Raw genomic sequence first — 22690 nt, 5'->3', positions numbered from 1 at the left:
TCAGAGTCCTGTTCTTGGCTTACAGGAGCGTGGGACCTGATATGGCTTTCTGCTGTAGTAGCCCATCTACATGTTATGTGTAAGCAGTGGTTATTCGACTTACCAGTCTTGATTTACCTCAGACCTCTATAATCAACACGCCGTTTCCACCCACAGAGCGACTGCTCACCAGATGTTTTTTCTTCTCTTTTCACACCAGTCTGTGTAAATTTTAGAGACTGTATGTGTGAAAACCCCAGGAGATCTGCAGTTTCTGAAATACTCAAACCCACCTGTTTGGCAACAACAACCACGTCATGGTCACTGAGGTCACTTTTTTTTAAATCATTCTGATGTCTAATGTGAACATTAACTAATTCTCTTGCTCTCCCTGCAGAAAAAAAACAAAACAAAAAAACAATAGAAACCCTCATAGAACTGGTAATGGTTTTAATGGGAATTGGATTGGTTTTAATGGAAACTGTGGTTCTCTTTTGGTAATTTGTTGTCTTCTATTGGAGGTATGTTATGTCTAGTGGATTCCATTAAGGACCAGTAATGGTAATGGCTTTAATGGTTAGCTGATGGTTTTTAATGGTATTTGTAGTGAAAACCATTAGTATTTCTGTGATGGTTTCTATTGCTGTATCTGCATAATTTTAGGTATTGCATGAATATGCAAGTGTAGAGGTGTTTCTATTAAAGTCTGTTAGTGTATGTTCTGGTCATTAAATCTTATTTTTGCTTTACGTATATTTTTATATCACAATTAATAATAATAATAATAATAATAATAATAATAATAATAATAATAATAAACATTAGGTCCAAAAAATCCTTAAATATTCAGCTCCACTTTCAACATAGAATTACATAGAATTATGCTTCCAAAAATTGTTGCATTATTAAATTAAACCCATGCCCCTTTTCCATTGACAGGCCGGAGCTGGTTCAGGTTCGTTTCTCCAATGAACCTGTTTAAAATTCCGGCTATGTTTGAGAACCAAACCATGCCATCATTTGATGTGGTCGTTCTTTGAATTTCTTTGAACATTTCCTAATTTTAGTGTCTGCACAGCAATCGGATATTGCCACAGCTGATGACCTCACACGACCGCGCACAAAGCTACATAAAGCTCCGATTGTTCATATTCCTTATGATTCAGTTAGCATTAGCATTAGCAGTGCAGCTGCCCCTCAATTTGTTAATTGCCAGTAAAGTGTTTCTTCCTCAGACCGCAAATTGTGACACTGATTTCACTCATTGTTTCAAACGTAATCTCCACGTAATCATCATTGTGTTCATGTGTAATTTCATACAAACAACTTTGTCGCCATGGCAACGAAACATCCTCCAGTCCGTCGGTTCTTCTGTTCCAGTCTGTGGTTCAATGCTGTTTTCAATGCACAATTGTTGACTTCCCCCTCGCAACTCGCAGTTAGTCTAGCGTGCTAATTACCAGTAGATGAAAAATCATTATAAGCTCTTGTTTACAGCTTCATTCGACAATGCCCGTTTTGAAGACCGGTGCAAGGTCTTCTGGGTAAATTGTGCTCCTGATGTCTACAATGATGTCATCTGGATCCCTCATCTAACGCTCTTCTAACCAACTTCACACAAACGAACACGGTAAAGGAATTTTAAAACAGCCGAAAGGACAAGGGGAGGTGGACAAAAAGTGTGTTAAAAAGAGAATTGGAACACTCCAGCACCGTATCGATGGAAACATGTTTTAAGTGTAATCGTCATCGTCATGTGGATTAAAATGATTTCAGTCCAATTGAACCCCAGATTACTTTACAATATCATTTCCTATTGTGTCATGTTGCCTTTATTCAAACGTTGCTGTATGTCCTGTGTATTTTCATCATGTTTAATTTAATTGAACTTTAAAACTCATATATTTTGAGGATTGTGTAAAAAAAAAAAAGGAAAAAAAAAAGAGAAGGTTTTTAGTGAATGGAGGGAAAGTGCAATACTGTCCAACTGCAAATCTATGCAGGCCAAGAAAAAAAAAAAACTGCACTTTATTTTACAGTTTAATGTACAAGCAGACAAATAAACATGTATTTTACAAATACATATCTTTAATATTTAAAAAAAAAAAAAAAAACAGTGTTACTACAGGTCAAAAATAAGATTTTACATCAGTGTGACTTGGATATAAACGATCTTCAAATCAGAAAATAATGGGCCTTTTTAATCATGTTAAAATGAAATTAAAACATGAGAACCATCTAAAACAGCCACAGGCGAAGTATTTTACGTTTTTTTGTGAACAAACACTCTTGATACGTCTATTTTTTCTAAACCGTTTTCCTGGCTGAAATAACGCACGCCTATTCGTAAATAAATCACGATATTTATGGAAAGGCTCGTTTTTTTTTTGTTTGTTTTGTTTTTTTTGTTTGTTTTGTTTTTTTTGTTCATACAGCACTGTACAGAAAAAAGACAAGCAAACTACTTTTTATAGGAATAAATCAGGTCTTTCAGTGAGAGATAATAAGAAATAATCTATGAGTTCTCAGGTTTTCTACAAAACAAATGTACGACTAGTGTGTGTTTATCCTTATTTGCAGACAAAGATGTCATATTTTAGGTCTCTTGTTAAACAGATACGTGTTTATGTCTTGGCAGAGAGGGAAACGTTATAACATAAGGCCATAGACATCATACTCATCACACATGGAAACCTATTAACTCTGAATATTCATCTGTACTATTAACGTATATCATAAATATTCATCGGTACATCACACGGAAACGCTTTACCTCTTAAATATTCGTAATTACAGTATATCGCATAAGAATATTCATCTGCTTGGGTGGACAAAATATCAGTTTATTAGCTCATACACCAGGCAAGCGGAAGCGCCAGTCCCGGAAACATCATATTTTTTTTTTAATGTATCTGGTTCACTGAAAATGGCTTTTCGAAGATTGAGAAATTTTACAACTCACTGTGTGGACAGGAAGTACACATTTTGTTTCGGGGTTTTTTTTAGCCGCTGACATCACAGAACCAACCTGCACATGTGTGACGTGTGTGCTAGGATTGGACATATAAAAGCCGCACTGCAGAAAATGACATCTTAACGAGTTTAAATACCTTGATTGTAGTCACATTTATTTAGTATTTCCTATTCTAAGATTGCAGTAAGCTAAATCTAAGATTATGAAGCCTATTTCAAGCCATTTGTACTCATTTTCAGGCTTGAAATAGTATAGTTCTATTGGCAGACAGTTTTCTCATTTTAAGCATTTAGTTCTAGAAAGAAGAAAACTACAAGCTCGAAATAAGTCATCATGTCTAGAAATAGGTTTTAACCGTCTTATATTTGGTTTATTGTGATCTTATAATGAGAAATACTAGATCAATTTGACTGTATTCAAGATAGTTTCACTTGGTAAGATGACATTTTTTCGCGGTGTGTAGTGAGTGGGACGTTGTCATTCATCTTTCCGTATACCTCCATATATATATATATATATATATATATATATATATATATATATGCCTTCTGTATATTTCTGATTGGGAAAACCTCGCCTGTCATCTGTGCAGTCGAATTAAAATGCGGAGTAAAAAAAAACAAACAAAAACAAACCCATTAACCGAATCACGTCATAGCCGATGAGTGTGGTGCAGCAGGTGGTTGGGATTACGCGTCGAGGTGAATCGCACTACTTTACGTTAAACGTAGCAACGGAACCAAATGAAAATTTGCAAAGCTTTCCGGAAGTCAGTAAGAAGTAGGATTTCTTTCTTTGCCTAGTTGTGAAACCTACTTGTTCACGGGGTAGCTATGAATAAAAACTAAAGCACCAAATCAATTTGTGCTAGTCACCAAGGTTACCAATTAGATCGTACATGGCGTGTGGGTACAGTTAACGCTGAGCTCCCAAAGTAAGCCCGGTTAACACTTCCATCACGTTATTTACCAAACATTTATTTATCATCAAACAAGTTTCAAAATCGCAGCTCTAGTTCTGAGAATTAAGAAAATGCCTTATCTGAATAGGATACATCCAAATAAATGACCAGCTCTCCTTATGAGACACACTACTGGCCAAAATGCTGCCTACCTAGGCCGCCTCCTTCTGAGGACAAAGCGAACACAGGGGTAGTGATCGTGTTTTGAAGCTCACATGATTATATATATAATGTATATGTATATATACTCATAATAATAATTCATATAAGATTTACAATTGAGTGCAAATGTTAGCGCACCCTTAGGACAAATAATGCATATTGACCAGATGTTCCTTCATTATCAAGTAGCAAAAATGTTCAGATCGTTTATGTTAAGGTATTAATAGTCAGCAAAAATGATAGTAGCTCAAAAAATCTCCCTTTCTAAATGTGATACTAACAGTTTTTTTTTTTGTTTTGGTATTCTAAAATTTTTAGGAGCAGGATTCGGATCAACACTGTTTTCATGTCCGCTATAACGTGACATAATAATGTATGCTAATCATCTGACCTAATAACAGAACATTATTATCTACGCCTCTGTAGCGTAACTCTGACGCTATAACTTTATCGGATACAGTTATCACGATATATCGTTCATACTGGCATACGGCACACTCCTATTATGAATACGTAGTAATAGTAAGTGTGGCTGTTTGGGACGTAGCCACGTGACGTTACCATTTTAACCAGGAAAGCTAGATTGTGAATGCTTTGCACGTACTATTATATACAATAGTAGGGTGGGATTTGGGACACAGCCCAGCATCTGAAAAGAATGCTGATGTGTGAAGTTATTATCTCTACTGCTATAGTGCAACTAGTTCAGATTTCATTATCATGGTATTCAAAAATATATTATCCCAGACCTGTATTGTATCACTGTGCCATTTCAAACACCGAGCATTTCGTTAAACAGTCGTGTTTTATTTCCGATTTCATTCACTGTACCTTCTGCTGATGTTTTTTTTTTTTTTTTAAGAAAGGAAACTAAAGAAAGAGCACACTGTGATACTGTAACGTTCTCGTCGAAATGTTCTTTTCCAAAATGAGGTGACACTTCTTTCAAAACGTTGAACTTTTAATGTAGAAACTCCCGTTTTTACAATTTCTTACGGTTAAGGGAATACCAGATAACCAGGGATCTGTGAGCTAACGCATGTTTTTTTCATCACTTATTTATTTTGTGACACTCTTAAGCCATGATGATAAATATGTGCTTTTATTTTGCATTGGAAGAAATGTTCGTCTGTGTAAAATCCTTTTCTTATCGGTTCTGCCTCTCTTTTTTTTGGGATTGGTGTTGATTTGTTTGGGTGAAGCGTTTGCTGTAGACAGTCCGTGTCTCTGTACACATCAGCATGTTGGGCTCATGATCACCTTGTTATGGTACATGTGTGTCGACGTTTCTGTATGTTAGAGAGTTCCTTGTTACGTCTGTCCTGAGCATATGCAGAATAAAGAATAAATATGTATATAACTCACTGTGCTGTGTGTCTACATGTGTGTGTGTGTGGGTGTCCTCCTGCTTATCCCTCTATTGAAAAAAAAAACATCTTATATTTCATTTTATCGCTTCCAATGGCTTAAAAAATTTAAAATGTTCAACATGTTTATTTTCATTTTTAGGGGTATTTTTTTGGGGATATGTTGCCATATGGAAACACTTCAACAATCATAAATGGCCTATTGAACATTTTTGTCACTGCTTAATCAGAGGTACACTTTGAAGCGTTAGGAGTGTTTAACTCATTGTAATGCAGGTTTAACAACTAAAAGTGAATCTACCTCACTTCCTGCCACTAAAGCTGACTGTTCGTCATGTCCTGCCTCACTTCTTGCCACTAAAAGTGACTCTTCCTTACTTCCTGCCAGGTATAAGAAATTAACCAAAAGTGGAACAATATATACAATAGAACTGATATAACAACAAAAGTGAATTAATATATACATTAAAATTGGAATGATATAGAAAATAAAAGTAGAATAATAAATAAAATAAAAGTGGAAAAATAAAAAAAGGAAGTGAAATAATACATAAATGACTATTTGAATTATATGTAAATATATATAAAGATTGAATAATACATAAAATAAAAGTAAAATAACATGAAATTGAGAAATAATCTATACAAGTGTGTCCGGCGATACCGGCGGTGATCACTGCCACCTGGTGGTCATTTGGACTAACAACAGTTTTTTTTCCTTGACACAAAAAGATTTGAAATTTAAAAAAAAATATTTTTAAAAAAACATCATTCAGAGGTTATAAACGATGCGTGATCCCGTTTTATGATGATGATTATTGTTTAATTAATTTATTAAAAATTATTAAAAGAGTGTACACAAATTAGCCTAGTCTATTAATGTTTATCTTGTGTTTAAAAAGAAATACTTCTGATATACTGATTTGAAGGGTGAATTTAAGGTAAACTGTTAGATAAATGGAATGAACTGTGATAGGGATGCAATAGTATGGCTCTATTTTAAGATTTTTTTTTTTTTTACCCATGGACCCCGCCCCCATTTCAACCCATGTACACAAAACTCCGCCCTCAAACCTTCTGGTGGTTCAGCTAGTGTTAGTATGCTAACTAGAGTTACCACTAGCAAGGACTGTCATGACATAACTTTCAGTCTCACTCAGACATCCAACTGCTTGAAAGCTGAGTTACAACTCTATAAACGTGCAATTTCTCCTCATAATGATTAATAAGGATGTGAACCGGCGTTGGGGGCGTGTCCGTAAAATGACTGACAAGAGGCCAATCCCAATACAAACAAACACTCCGGACCGGAAGGCAGGTATCCAAACTGGATTCCCCCCAGCTATGCATTATACTTGTTTAGAGACAACGGCTTAAACTATAATTTAACAACTCTAAATAGTTTTCTACATTATTTGTACAAATAAAGAATGAAAAATATCGACTGTTGCACCTTTAATGGTATTTGTTATTGCTTGTATGGTCCAGTTGGTGGCAGTAAGCGCATCTGAAAAGACAAAGAAGAAGCAGAAGAAGAAGCAGCAGCGGCAAAAGTGGAACGCATTCCTTAATTCATCTGAGTTTATTTTCTCAGTTTCATACACACACACAAATTGAAACTGCACTGTATTGTGTTCCTGCTATAGGAACTTTTACACGGCGATCATTATGGAGGAGAACCAGGAAGTGATATCGAGCACAACAAGCGCCAGAGTGAACATTTGTGAGGTAGAAAGTGTGGCTAAGTCGTGGATGATTGACTTCAGCTTCCTGTCATTGTGTCGCTACTACAGAGAGCAAAACGTCGAGAAATTTAGCAAAACGTTAAAAGTGTTTGAAGGTAAGACTGCTAAGCTAGCTTCTGTTATTCGGCTGCTTTACTAACGCTGCTTCTTCCGCCTCCTGCGCAGTGATTGGCCAGGTTCTTTGCTAAGATTGGCGGATTCTTGATGTGTAGGAACTCCTAGCCAATCAGATTGCAGGAGGCGGGACTTACTGGTACACGAGCGGGAAAATAAACAATTCGATTTAAGCTACTTCAGATGAAATTAAACCACACAAAATTATAATAACCGTTTTTAATCAATTCATTCATTTACTTCTCTCTTTCAGGGCCCCAGAAATAAAAAGTGTCATAATTAGCAGCATATTGCTCCTACATATATAAGGAAATGCCCAAACTACTTAAATTTAATGGAAAATCCATCCTGAACAACTTGCATATTGATCATTATAAATAAAATGTAATCTTCAAGAAAAAATTTTTTATAATGAAATTCAGTGTTAACTTTAAATTTCCTTACATTACCCACAAGGCTATTTGACTACCTAATGAAAGTGATGTCATCTCTACTTGAAGTGAGTGATGCAGCAGCGCTTTAGTGTTCTAAGGCGTGTTCGAATTCATTCGGCACTGTGCACACCGATCGGCGGCTGACTCGAAGCAGTGCATGTCGGTTAAAATTTTTTTCCGACTTGAGACAGTGCAGACGCCACGTCGCTGTGACTTACGGCATCAAAGTACCACGATAGCGATACGAGAGCAGCCGGCTCCCTCAGACAGCGCAGCTTCTCCAAAGCTATCTGGTTAGAATTGTTTCATAATTCCAAATAAATCGATTGCGATCCACAAATAAATGTAGTAAGATTTACAACAATTCAACAACTGACCAATCGTAGTACGGTCTCGCTCCAGGACGGGAACAGAGTCGTATTGCACTGAACTCGCTTATTATGAAGGCTCTCCAACATGGTCGATCGGGAGGAATGATGACAGGAGAGTGGTTCTAACCATCTAACAGCATCACTGTAACAACATCTAAAAGAAAACAAGCAACAATATGGGTCATAAATTCTGCGCCATATAACTGCGCCAGCAACGTCACCCAGTGATGTCAGCACGGCGCAACCGCTAACTCTTCACAGGAATAATGAAAATACAACACCAACCTGGAAATTATCACCAGAAATCATAAAATGTGTGAAATATTTCAATATAAGCATAGTTTCAGGCTGGACTTTTCCTTTAATGGTGCATTATGTTATACATTCGTTCTGTATTTACAGTACATCATACACCTGATAATGTACTGTAAGATTTACACCAGATTGATCGCGTCCTGCTGTTTATGTAGAAGTAAAACGTTGTTTGTATTTCTCCAGCGATGATCGACGACGAGTACCAGCTTCAGGACAATCAGCAAACGAAGAGAACCATCTGCTGCTTGCTTTCCAGAATAATGGACGGCAAAAACTTGGGTGACTTTAATTCTCCTTCTTTGACACGTTTGATTTAGTACAGCTGTATACAATTTAGAAACAAAACCACAACTTATTCTCTATTTAGTGACTTTTGCAGCACCGTGTAGAATATCCAGCACTTTCCTGATGTCCCACAATGCACTGCAGTAGTTAGTGTTTATATAGTGTTGCATAGAGGATGCAGAACACCCATAATGTAGACCTTTTACAGGTTACAGTGAGTACGGTTGCACAGATCATAAATCTATTAGCTGCTGTAGCCAACCAGGCAAGCAAAATCCCCAGTGTGCTGCCCAGGTTCGTGTTTTAGTTGCCTGGAAACCAACAGCTAAAAGGTGGTAGCTAACGTAGTGTATTAACAAAGCACATACTAACAGTGTCCCAAAAGTCTCCATACACAGGGGACTATGTTCACCAGAGCCACGTCGGTTGTGCCTTCGTGGACGTTAATTTCTCGGTCGGTCCTCAAAAATTCACAAAGCCCCGCCCCCAGTATCTATGGTGACCTGAAGAGCATCTATAAAATGATTGAGAGTAGGCGGATCCAAACACAAACAAGCATTCTGTACCAGAAATTAATTTTCCAAACAGGCTTTCTCAGCAACTTTTTGCTAAGGTAATGAATGAATCCATTGGGGGTTTTTTGTGTTCTACAAGTCTTCTAGGATATTTGTACAAGTTAGGAATTAAAAAGTGTAACCTTTAAAGATCTTATAAACTTGTAAACAAGTGTAACTTTTAAATATCTGTCAGAGAACATGGAATGTGCGGCTTTAAAATCGACAACGATAAATGATGTCATATCCTTTTAGCCTAATTTGTAGTCCTGTATAAACGTTAATAGCGTATGTTGTCCGTGCTCGGTCCTAATTAATTTAGGACTGTAGTTTAATAAACTGGATTTAAACTAAACCTTTTAAGCAGCGTGCACCAGTTTCCCCCAAGCCCTTACACACAGTGGAGCATTTTGGATATAAATATAACTTTGTGCTCGTGCAACACTGTTTGATCTCCACGGTGTTTAATATAAAATGCCCCCCTGCCTTAGAGGACTTTCTTCCTCAGTCACGTGACGATATCGCCTCCGTCTGATGTTGACTGGGGTCATGTTGGGAATAAAAGTTAACATTGACAGTAAACAGAAGAAAGTCATTGCTAGTGACTCTGGGTATCAGGCTAAAGCTCGCGGCATCACGTTACGTGCGTATGATGTCATGCGCCATCGACTAGGAAGCGGCTTGTCCTTCCGGTTAGTAAAAACCCGCTAGTGTTCCATTTGAGATGATATTACCGTTCTAAAATTCATACACTGGATGGTAGAGTACATAGTGCATAGTGTAAGTGTATAGTACGTCATTTGGGACACAGCTTTAGTATTTACCCTCCGATTATTAGTATTATCGATTTTTATCGATTAGTTGTTGCAGCTCTACTATATTTATATACGTCACTGATATCGTTATCGCAATAAATTCCAGAAAATATTGTGATATAGTTTTAAGTTCATATCGCCCATCCCTACACACCACCATGAAGTGTATCGAGTTTAAACTTGCGAACCAAATCAGGAGCTTTCTTTGCAAACGTCTGAAAGCATCGTCTGGTTGTTGACCGAGGAAATGAGTCTTGCAAAAGCTTAAATTAGATTATTCACATCCGTAGTTCATTAATATTAATGTAGGTGTTAACTATTCAGGAATTGTTGTGTGTGTGTGTTTGTGTTTTCAGATGTGCATTACGACCTGAATAACATAGTGACTCCTCTGATGTCGGCTCTCTCCGTGTGGGACTGCCTGAAGGACACCGCAAACGACGATGCACTGTACGACAACATAAAGAACCTGTTATTTATTCAGGTCAGGATTCAGCACTGCATAGTGTTTACACCATTTTCTCCATTCAAGCGACGTCGTCGTGTAGGAAACGAGGCCGTTGCAGGGCACACACATGCGCGTAGACACACACGCACATATCCATGAGAGGAGTCGACGAGACCTGCCATCAATGCGCCGGTCAAACATCTCGAGCTCCTCCATTTTGTTTTAATTCCTTTGAAGCGACATATAAAGTGTGTGCAATAAGGTGTGTGTTTTGTCCGTGTTGTTTTCCTCCAGTGTGTTGGTGTGTGTTTGGAGAAAGGAAACGCTCAGCTCGCAGCACACACACTGCAGTGGTTAGAGAAAGAGAGTGATATACCGCAGGTAATTTCCTCTTAATTACACGTTAACGTTGGTAACAAGACAGATAAGACGCTGATCAGGTGTGCAGGGCTGACGTTCCTATTTTACTCTGGTAGCATAGCGCTCTGTCTCAAATCAGCCCTTGTGCACTGCGTTCTTCCACTATGCACTAGGAGTGTCTAGTACCAGGATGCTGGTATTGCAGTAATGTCCTGGTGTTTTTCTTTCTCTGTTTTCTTTCTTACTGTCATTTATTCCTTCTTACACTTTCGTTCTTTCTGTAGCCTTTATTGTTTCTGTTACGCTTCTTATTCTTCTTAGTCTTCCCCACTGGGAGTCTATAGCAGCCCTATGAACCGTAAGTAGGAGAATGATGAAATTTGGCACCATAGATATGACCATGATTAGTATCCGGCCTCTAGGCCGAACTCTGTAGCGCCACCATTAGTTCAAAAATTAACTTTTCAAATGGTTATAATTGTTGAACACTTTGTCCCAGAGAAAAGAAATTTCAGATTACTCGCCTCGTGGTGATCACAATCCATATCTTACAGAAAGATTTTTCGCTACTCCTTGTTCAAATTTTTACAAATTCTTACCGAAATTGGCTCGGATGATCAGTGGACAGAGCCGTACAAAATTGACTGGACAGAATATTTGATCAAAAGTTATGATGTCGCAAATTTAACAACGTTGACCCAAAATTGGACCGGAGGCTGTATCTCGGCTATACTTTGATCACTCGTAATGAAACTTGGGAAGCTTCATCGGCAGGATGATCTGAGGGTCCATGGCGAATTTGAGAACAGTGTCACCTACAGGTCATGAGATTTGAAAAATGAATATTTTTGCATATAACTTTTAAATAGTTAGTTTGAAAATTATTATCTTGATGTCTCCGGATTCATTGGGTCATGGCGAATCTGTGGATACCAATTTTGCCAGGATCGCACGAACCGCATGTCCACCATTTTGAAATTTCTCATATTGTAATATCTTTTCAAATATCTGACTATCAGCACAAAAATGGGTAGGGATCATTCATAGCATGTCCTAGGTACCTGAGAAATTTGAATGCAGTGCTACCTAGTGTTCTAGAGATATAAGGGCTAGTGGTGGCTCTGTGGTTAAAGGCTCTGGGTTACTGATCAGAAGGTCCTTGGACAAGGCCCTTAACCCTCAATTGCTCAGGTGTATAAATGAGATAAATGTAAGTCACTCTACCAAATGCCATAAATGTAAATGTTGTGTGCTCATTCTCATCCCGGAAGGTCTCCTTAGCATCAACACAAAGGTGTGTCATCTGTGTGGTGCACTGTGATAAGTGATAAACACCAATTCTAAAGGTCCTGGGATCGATTTCCGTCTGGTGCAACTTCTTAAAACCGTGTGATGTTGTGTCATTCGGTTCCTTTCTTTTATTATTCTCAGTTGTGCTTCTGAACCTATCTTTTATTCATTCATGTACATTCTATTTCTCCTCTTCGTGTTCTTCAGGCTCCACACTGCGCTTGCTGCGCCTTCAGTGCTGGGTCCCGTTAATCGCTGCTTGCAGCTTTAATTTTTGTTTTTTCTTTTCTTGTTTTTCTTCTTCCTTATGCTCTTTCTTTCTTCTTTATTTTTTCGTTTCTTCTTTAATAGTTTTTCTTATTTTACTTTTTTTTTTCTTTCTTTCTTACACTTTCTTTTTGATTTTCTTTTTTCTTCTTTATCCAATCTTTCTTTTAACTTTTTTAAAACATCTTGATTTTTATCTTCCTTTTTGTTCTTTCTCCCTTTTAACTTTTCTTCTTTCTTATGCTCTTCTTTATTGTTCTTTCTGTTTTCTTTCTTTTTTTCTTAGTTTTTTGTCTAGTTTCTTCTTTAGTAGTTTTATTTTTCATTTTCATCTTTCTTGCACTCTTTCTTTTACTTTTATCTTCCTTTTTCTTCTTTTTCCTTAATTTTCTTCTTTCCTAAGAATTTTCTCTTATTTCTTTTTTAGTTTTGTCTTTCCGCTTTCTGTTTCCATTCTCTTCTTTCTCCCTTCATTGTTTTAACTTTTCTTATTTCTAATGTATTTTGTCTAAATTTATTTATTTATTTATTTACGTAACTTGTCTGTTTTCTTTGTCTTTTGTCTCAGTTCTTTCATTTTTATTTATCTTTTTCTTCTTCTTCTTATTATTATTTTTATTACTATTATTCACAGAAACTGCAGAGGAAACTGTCCACCGTTGTGTCTAAGAAGGATGTGTACAATCAGCTCCTAACAAGGTTCTCCTTTAATCACCTACAGAAGAGCGTGAACTCGTTCTTGGACGCATTCATCGAAAAACACCCTTCTGACTTTTTATTTAAGGTATTAAATGGGACCTGTAGTTTCTCTTTCCCTCGCTCTCACCTGTAGGAGCTTTGCATGCTGATGGCTTTCATTATCGCAGCTTGAAATACATGAGACTGGTGAGACGTCCTCTCTTATAGGCTGCCTCCAAAGTGGTACAGGTTCGTCAGGAGAGACCGGAGCAGGCCGATGTGGATCAGAACAATGAGGAACTAGAACCGGACAGTCCTGTAAAGTAGGATACATTCTCAAAAAAGCTGCTTATTAGTCTTAGAAAAAGTACAGTGAGACAAGCACTGTGGCAGTGGGCAACAGTCAATAATATCACAATACTTGAAGATAGAGTCCCCTCCGAAAGTATTGGAACAGCAAGGCCAATTCTATTGTTTTCGCTATACATTGAAGACATTTGGGTTTGAGATCAAGAGATGAATATGTGACGTCAGGCTTCTTTTGTTTGAACCCACCCATTTTTGTGAGTGATCAAAAATATTGGAAAACGTGACTGATAGATGTTTCTTGCTGCCCAGGTGTGCTCTGTTAGACTGTATAAAGAATGAATAGCTCTGAAAGTCTACTCTTGGTTTGAGCCCTAGGTTTCGCCTGTGAAGACTGTATTTATTGCTAAAAAGGATAAACCAACATGAAAACCAGAGAGCTGTCTATGGGAAACCATTTTAAAGCTGAGAAAAGAGTGAAAATCTTCCAGAGCCATTACACAAGCATTAGGCATAGCCAATACAACAATTTGAAATGTCTTGGAAAAAGAAAGAAACCACTGGTGTACTGAGCAAGAGCTGAAATTCTCATCTATAGTCTCGTATTCATCTTTTGCTCTCATACCCAAATGTATTATAGCCAAAACTAAAGAATTGGCTTTACTGTTCCAGTGCTTTCAGAAGGGACTGTAATTATTTTTACCATACATAATGTATTTAAAGTAAGTGGTGAGGAGGTGAAAATCAGTAAAATTTTAGACTTGAATTCAGACAGTCTTATTAATACTCCATCTTATAACAGTTTATTCCAAGAAAATGTCAGCTGTAATCACCAAATTGTCTAACTGGAAGCTTGCTTTATGTTAGGCCTGAGATAAACGCTGTTTCATCAGAGCTTAATCTGAGGTGAGTGTTCAGTTATCTTCAAGTTCAACTGTAAAACCTTATTAAAACCGACGCAGTGTCATGGCTTTAAATGCAGGACTGTGTGCATCCTCCCATCTTCAGTAATGCTGTTATTATGTTTTGTTTCTCACAGACCCAAAAAGAAGCTTTTCTCCAATAAAACTCTTCATCCCTGGAAACCAGAAAGCACAAAGAAACTGCAGTGTCTTCCTCATCGAACAGACAAATTAAGTACGAACTTGCGTTTTTGAAAAAATGTTACTTATGTAACATGTTATTTATATGACTGGTGACATATCAAGTGTGTGTTCTAGCCTCTTTCTGGTAGTATGTGATTGGCTGGTGTTATGTGGCTTGTTTCTCCTATTTAGTATATTCAACATGAATGCTGCTACGAGTTATCACTCAATAATATGCAAAAAGAACTTGTTTTTTTGTTTGTTTGTTGTTTTTTTTGTAGAATAAATAAAAATGGGAGATGAGCCAATTGACATGTTAATCTGCAATGAGTGACACTTGTGTATGTGTTTTGAACTCTCCACTATTAAGGGACAACATGAAGGCCCCACCCCCTTCCCCCACATTAGTCCATGTCTATCAAATGTCAACCTGGAGGCCCCGCCCCCTTTCCCGCTGGAAAGATGTAGTGGCCTGAGGCACTTGTTTTGTCATACAATGCCCTCTATTAATATTGGCACCCTTGGTAAATATAAGCAAAGATGGCTGTGAAAAATTGTCTTTATTGTTCAACCTTTTGATCTTTAAAAAAAAAAAAATCACAAAATATACTCTTCACTCTAGATATCAAATAATTGCAAACAAAACACAGGTTTATCCAAAAAAAATCTTTTGTTAAACATAAGTGTGCGACATTTATTGGCACACCTATATATAATTCATATGAGAAATATATTTGAAGAATATTCCCATTGATAATTAAATTTTTTTTAGTATACCTGGGTGACTAGGAACAGGAAATTGTTCAACGATGACTTCCTGTTTCACAGGGGTATAAATAGAGGTAACACGTAGGCCAAATTCACTTAGTCTTTCATAACAATGGGTAAGGCCAAGGAATATAGCTGTGATGTGCGGCAAAAGGTTGTTGAGCTTCACAAAATGGGAAGTGTCTATAAGAAAATAGCACAAGCATTGAGAATGCCCATTTCCACCATCAGGGCAATAATTAAGAAGTTCCAGTCAATTGGAAATGTTATGAATCGACCTGAAATTGGATGTGTTTATATCGTCTCAACGCACTGTGAAGAGGACGGTTCAAGTGGATAAAAAATGTCCAAGGATCACAGCTGGAAAATTCTATTGGGTTCTATGGTCAGATGAAACCAAAATAGAGCTTTCTGGTAATAAACACCAGAGGTGGTTTTGGCGCACACAGAGAGGTAGCCATATGGAAAAGTACCTCATACCCACGGTTAAATATGGTGGTGGATCTTTAATATTTTGGTGCTGTTTTTCTGACAAAGTTCCTGCACATTTTGTTAGGATACATGGCATCATGGACTTTACCAAATATCAACAGATATTAAATGAAAACCTGACTGCCCCTGCCAGAAAGCTTCAAATGGGCCATGGTTGGATCTTCCAGCAGGACAATGATCCAAAACATACATCATAATCAACACTAATATGGTTTACAGTCCACAAAAACAAGGTCCTGCCATGGCCATCCCAGTCCCCTGACTTATAAACCCATAGAAAACCTGTGGGGTGAACTGAGGAGAGTCCACCAGCGTGGACCTCAAAATTTGAAGGATCTGGAGAGATTCTGTATGGAGGAACGGTCTCAGATCCTTTGCCATGTATTCTCCAACCTCATCAAGCATTATAGGAGAAGACTCAGAGCTGTTATCTTGGCAAAGGGAGGTAGCGCAAAGTATTGACTCAAAGGGTGCCAATAATTGTTGCACACTTGTATTTAACAAAGTTTTATTTTTTGATAAACCTATGTTTTGTTTGCAATTATTTGATATCCATGAGAGCAGAGTATTTTTGTGAATTTTTTTTTTTTAACAAAAGTTCAAAAGCTTAAACAATAAAGACAATTTTTTCACAGCCTTCTTTGTTCATATTTACCAAGGGTGCCAATATTAGTAATTAAATTACTAGTTTTATTTGGCTTAATTTATAGGTTTGTGTCGGCTTGCTTTCTTTGTTTTTCATATTCTTTAATTAATACCAGGCATGTTAATGACACGGTTTCACAAAATGTTCTCGATGGTACTCTAAGTTCTTGTAAATTATATGATTGTATACAAACTGCTGCTCATGCAGCGTCTCATGGAGTAAAGCACTATCTACCCTCTTCCACATATACGAGTTTACAGGCGCCAATGATTGGTTAGTGTCACTGTGATTGACAGGAGATAGAGAAAGTCCCATATGGCTATATTCTTAAATGCTGATAAAAGTTTTATTTTGCGCTCTGTACAGAAGTATCCAGAAGGAGTTGTAAAGTGCCGCCACCGTCACAGAAAAACACCATTTCCAAATACCGATCCAAGAAGGTAAGGGTTTAGATGCCCATTGTATCTACTCGGTCCTGCTGAGATTACAGATATCTGTTCTAATAGAGGAAAAGATACAAGTCTGATCATTAATATATAAATGTTACAGAGGCTTCATACACGTGTTAAAAATGCTCTTTTGCGTCCGTTGTAGATGTGGATCAGCGAGGAGGACCAATACCTGAAGGCCGGAGTGAAGAAGTACGGTGAAGGGAAGTGGTCCAAAATCCTGGAGGAGTTTGATTTCGGAGATCGGACCAGCGTCATGCTGAAGGACAGGTGGAGGACGTTAAAGAAACAAATGAAGGTTTGAATCTCTGAACTCGGAGCTCAGAATTTATACGTTTTTATTTTTATTTTTTTTTATGTAATACTGATGCTTTAATGATCCTGTAATGATGCTGTGCCATCTAACAGATTCTGATTCATTTCAAAGTTATTACATGAAATAAAACTATAAAAAAAATAAACAAGGGAGTTGCATTTAAAGGTGCCTGAATGTGGAACCTTTGCTACAGAAATGTACATATAACGTTTTGTTACTGTTTATTATGAGTGACTGTAAATAATGTTTTTACAGTTGTTGTTGTTTTTTTTTAACTATAAGCATGCAAAAGTGAACGTTGAAGCTTACGTTGTACAGAAATATTGCATACAAATGCTCCAAATAAACAGGATTGGATGTACATGTGTCTCTAACCTCATTGAATTTAGAACCTATAAAGATAATTGCATTATGTAGGTTTCTGATGAGGTCAGTGTGAACATGACACCTGGAACACCATAGCAAACACCTGGTGTACCATAACAACACCCTAGCAAACCCCTAGAAACCACCAGGAACATCATAGTAACTGCCTAGCAGCAACCTTAGAACCAGCAGGGATATCAAAACAACTGCTTAGCGACCAACCTAGAAGGCTATAGCAAGACCCTAGCAGCACCCTTTTTTGTAGTCCTGAAAAATTAGGACTCAACAGAAAAAAGCTGTATATGAAATAAGATCATATCTCAAACAGGAGTGAAGTTTGGTGAAAAAAGAAAAGGTAACGCCTCATCTGGAACACCAACTACTTGGAGCACCCTAGAAAAAACCTAGGATGCAATAGCAACTGCCTGGCAACACCCTAGCAACCACCTGTTACACCACAGCAACCACCAGCAACACTCTAGCAAAAAGAAACCTGGAACAACATAGCAACTGCCTAGCACCACCCTAGCAACCACCAGGCATACCATAGCAGCTGCCTAGCAACACCATAGAAATCAACAGCTGTACCATAGCAAGACCCTAGCAACCACTTGGAAAACCCTGGCAGCAGCCTAGAAACATACTAGTAATATCTGTGCTACTACTCTTCTTCTTTTTTCTTTTTTTTTCTTTTTCAAACATTCTTTCTTTCCAACTTTCTTTTAGCTCTTTACAAGCACTGTGTATTTCCTTCAGGAAATGAAAATCTAATTTCTATAGTGCTTTTAACCCAAGACATTGCTCTCAAAGCAGCTTTACAGAAATCCGGATGTAGATTAAGATCACTAATGAGCAAGCCAGAGGCAACAGTGGTAAGGAAAAACTCCCAGAAGCGACATGAGGACGAAACATCGGGAGGAACCGGACTCGAAAGGGAACCCGTCATCATCCGGGTGACCCTGGATAGTAGGATTATAACTCCTTGTTCTTCTAAATTGTATACTATAAAGTGAAACATTACCAAGTGTGTTGAAAGCATGTTCAGTATGAACGTCATAGTTTTTATCAATATAGCAAAGATTTTTAGGTAGAAGTTTACAGTATCCAAGTGAAGTTATCCACTGGAGTAGCACAGCACACATATACAGTTGTGCCAAAAAGTTTGCATACCCCTTGCAGAATTTTCTAAATCTTAATACTGTTAACAAAATAAGAGGAATCATAAAAATCCTATGTTGTTGTTTTATTTAGTACTGTCTTGAATAAGCTATTTCACATAACAGATGTTTACATATAGGCCACAAGACAAAATAATAACTGAATTTATAAAAAAAATTACCCTGTTCAAAAGTTTACATAACCTTGATTATTAATCCTGTGTGTCGTTACCTGGATGATCCACGACTGTTTTTATGTTTTGTGAGAGTTCTACACGAGTCCCTTGTTTGTCCTGAGCAGTTAAACTGCCCACTTTTCTTCAGAAAAATCCTCCAGGTCCTGCACATTCTTCGCTTTTCCAGCATCTTCTTCATATTTGGCCCCTTTCCAGCAGTGTCTATGATGTTGAGATCCATCTTTTCACACTGAGGACGACAGAGGGACTCGTACACGAATATTACAAAAGGTGCACACACTCACTGATTCTCAAGGAGGCAACACGATACATTAATAGCCATGGGGGTGTAAACTTTTGAACAGGATGTTTGGTGTAAATTGTTAGTATTTTGTCTTCTGGGAGACATGTAACTATCTTATTTAGTGTCAGAAGGGCAGTACTAAATAATAAAAGAAAGATATTTAAACAAAATATTAACTATTTATACCGATCATCCTGTTCATCCTGTTATTTTGTTAACAGTTAAGATTTAGGAGATTCTGCAAAGGGTATGCAAACTTTTGGGCACAACTGTACATTAATGTTAATAATAATAATTCTAATGCTAGGTACAGTACTGTGTAAAAGAAATGCTGTAGAGCAAACATGCCTTCACATATAATGAAATTAAATGTTTCTGTTTTAACAAAGATACTATAAAAAATAAAATTAAAAAAAAGTAGTCTCAGGTACAATGTGTGCAGTTTTATAAGGAAATGAGCTGTAAGTTTTATTGAGGATCTTGCAGAACCAGACACGGTTCTTCTGGAGACTTTGACTGTCTCATATATATATATTTTTTGTCTGAAACATAATATTCTGCTTTCTTTACTGACACACACACATTTTTCTCTAACATTTCATTTTGGTCTGGAAAACGAAAATATATTTTTTTGTACCGATTCGATAATGTAGAAGTCATAAAATAATAATAATAAAAAAAAGCTACCCTATATAAGTTTGTGCTAAAAACAAATAGGGTGCCTAAAACGTTTACACCGTACTCTATATTCGTGTATGGCACTGAATGCATGATGCAAATGAAAAAGAAATGAAGACCTGTGCACCAGATAAGCATTTCATTAAAGATGTCCTCTACGGTATGTAATTAAACTGTGTTAAGTTAATTAGCTCTACCTCTGGCAGCATAATGAAGTAAACAGAGTGCTGGGTTTATTTAAGTGTGAATACACACAAGGGAGTAGAAATGTTGTTATGAAAAATATGCAAACCTACACACTGTAATCTTCTAAATCAAACATCAGGCCTCCAGGAAGTTGATTAGAATAAACATGTCTAATCACACATGGATTGATGACTGTAAATTGCACCTAGGTGTGATTGAAGTGTGTTAATGTGTGTGTGCATGGGGCCCTGTGATAGACTGACGGTTCATTCAGAGTGTATTCCTGCCTCGTGCACTGGGCTCCTTAGATAGACTCCAGATCTACCGTGTCCCTGACCAGGATAAAGCAACTACTGAGTGATATTGAGTGAATCTTGGCTGTTAGATCTATCATGTCAAACTGACACTGTGAATGATTATATACACTATGTACACTTTGTTTTCTCTTTCCATTCCTGCTGTTTGGTGTGTCCCTCCTGTGCTCTGTGTCTCTGTGTCATCAGTCTGGAATGCTCCTTTAATCCAGCATCTCTAAACCATTTCAGATGAAATCTCTACATCAGCAACACAACTGCTACGTTTATTCGAAATCCCAACCCTATCATGCTCACTGTATCTCAGTGATGAACAATGTTTTTTGATTCCACATTTCAATTCCTACTTACAGCTAATGAGCCAGTTGGTGATACTCATTCTTTTACTCATCCGGACTTCATTCCTTCCAGACTTTCTTCCTTACGGATGTCCTTATGGACCACTTCCGTTCTTCATTCCAGTCTTCCTTCATTCCACATTTCCTTCTGGACTTCCTTCCTTCCTTCCTCTTACCCTTCCATCCAGACTTCCTTACATCCAGACTTCTTTTCCTCTGGACTTCCAGACGTACAATCTTCCTTCCTTCCAGACTTACTTCTGGACAGCCTTTATTCCTTCCAGATTTCCTTCCTTCCAATCTTCCTTCTGGACAGCCTTTATTCCTTCCAGACTTCCTTCTTTCCTTCCTTACAATCTTCCTTCTCCCGACTTCCTTCCTTCCTTCCAGATTTCCTTTCTTCCCATCTTCCTTCTGGACAGCCTTTATTCCTTCCAGACTTCCTTCCAGATTTCCTTTCTTCCCATCTTCCTTCTGGCCAGCCTTAACTCCTTCCAGAATTCCTTACTTCCTTTGGACTTTCAGAAATCAAATTATGTTTGCACCCCAGTTATGTTCACTTTTTGACCTGTGGGGAAATTAATTGATGTAAATAACTAACATACAGTATAAGCTTTATTTATTATGCTTCTTGGCTGACTGCCATACAGTTTGGCCCAAGTAATAGAGTGTGTGTAATGTGTGAATATAATAAAATAAGTATGTAAAAATACATTACATATATTAATGCATTCACATAAAATTACAAGTAAAAGTTCCTGTCTGTATTTCTTTCTGTCTCACAGTCTCTCCTAACCTCTCTGTTTGCGTCAGCCTTTCTTTATCACTCTTACCCTCTCCTCATTTTTCTTGCTCTCTTTTCTCTCTTTCCCACAATGTCTTGTCTTCTGTTGCTCCCTCAATCCCCCCAAACCCTCCCCAGCCCCACCAGTAACAGGTGTGAGTGTATGAGCTCAGTGGGTTCTCATGCTCAGTGCACTTGCACAGCTGTGGGACAAAACTAACGCGGAATAAATGCATCAAAATGGCCACACACACACACACACACACACACACAGAGAGAGAGAGAATAAAGTGAACCCACTGAGAATGTGCAATCTACCTACACACACAACACAGTGAGACACTAAAACTACTAAGGTTACACTAACATACAAACTGAGAATCAGACCAAGAGCTGTGTGTATGAACGGAGACCATTCAGGATGCTGAGAAGAATAAAGCTTTGTTATTTGTAATGTTTGACTTACTAGTTAATATATAATTCATCTAATTTAATGTCCATCTCCAAATCCATGAATAAAACATTCAACACACAGTAGGCCAATTCTGCAGGAAATCTACAGACCAGGTAACACTGGTGCTATTATCTATAACGGGTGTAAATGTGTGGCGTGGATTTTACAAGATGGACTCCTTTAAGATTCTGGTCCATGTTGACATGATTGCATCACGCAATTCCTGTCGATTTTTCAGGTGCACTTTCATGCTGCGAATCTTCCGTTCTAAGACGTCCCAAAGGTGTTGTATTGGATTTAGATCCAGTGACTGGGAAGACCACTGAAGAACATCGAACCCATTGTCATGTACATGAAACCACTTTGAGATGACATGGTGCATTATCATACTGGAAGTAGCCATTAGAAGATGAGTCAATTGTGGCCATGAAGGAATACACATGGTCAGCAACAATACTTAAATATACTGTAGCCTTCAAGATGATTAATTGATTGGTATTAAAGGGCCCAGAGAGTACCAAGAAAATATTCCCTACATCATTACACCTTTACACCTCCACCAGCCTGGACTGTTGACACAAGGCAGGTTGGGTCCATGGATTCATGCTGTTGGTGCCAAATTTTGACCCTAATATTTGTGTGCCTCAGCAGAAATCGAGATACATCAGACCAGGCTACATTTTTCCAGTCTTCAACTGGGTAGTTTTGGTAAGCCCACTGCAGCCTCAGCTTTCTGTTTTTGGCTGACAGAA

At 37.7% G+C, this 22690-nt stretch overlaps 1 protein-coding gene across 2 annotated transcripts; it reads left to right on the top strand.

Moving 5' to 3' along the window:
• Positions 1–6862: 6862 nt before the first annotated feature.
• terf1 (telomeric repeat binding factor (NIMA-interacting) 1) lies at positions 6863–17542 on the top strand. Of its 2 annotated transcripts, XM_017453908.3 has the most exons (10): positions 6867–7283; positions 8606–8701; positions 10433–10560; positions 10819–10905; positions 13076–13225; positions 13348–13442; positions 14293–14331; positions 14465–14562; positions 16783–16856; positions 17011–17542. In XM_017453908.3, the coding sequence occupies exons 1-10, from the start codon at positions 7112–7114 to the stop codon at positions 17167–17169; spliced, it is 1098 nt and encodes a 365-aa protein (XP_017309397.1). In that variant the 5' UTR covers positions 6867–7111; the 3' UTR covers positions 17170–17542. The 2 variants fall into 2 exon arrangements, with proteins under 2 accessions (XP_047006186.1, XP_017309397.1); XM_047150230.2 differs by lacking the exon at positions 10819–10905 and having other exon boundaries at positions 6863–7283.
• Positions 17543–22690: the final 5148 nt, after the last annotated feature.

This window comes from Ictalurus punctatus, chromosome 23 (genome assembly GCF_001660625.3).
Source record: "Ictalurus punctatus breed USDA103 chromosome 23, Coco_2.0, whole genome shotgun sequence".
Classification (NCBI taxonomy): domain Eukaryota; kingdom Metazoa; phylum Chordata; class Actinopteri; order Siluriformes; family Ictaluridae; genus Ictalurus; species Ictalurus punctatus.
This window is presented reverse-complemented; position numbering and strand designations above follow the sequence as displayed.

Bases quoted from the DNA above. Each gene is read 5' to 3' on its own strand.
- terf1 (XM_017453908.3), top strand. From the start codon at position 7,112: ATGGAGGAGAACCAGGAAGTGATATCGAGCACAACAAGCGCCAGAGTG. The intron at 7,284-8,605 runs GTAAGACTGCTA...GTATTTCTCCAG, and splicing joins AACGTTAAAAGTGTTTGAAG to CGATGATCGACGACGAGTAC. The intron at 14,332-14,464 runs GTGAGTGTTCAG...TGTTTCTCACAG, and splicing joins TCATCAGAGCTTAATCTGAG to ACCCAAAAAGAAGCTTTTCT.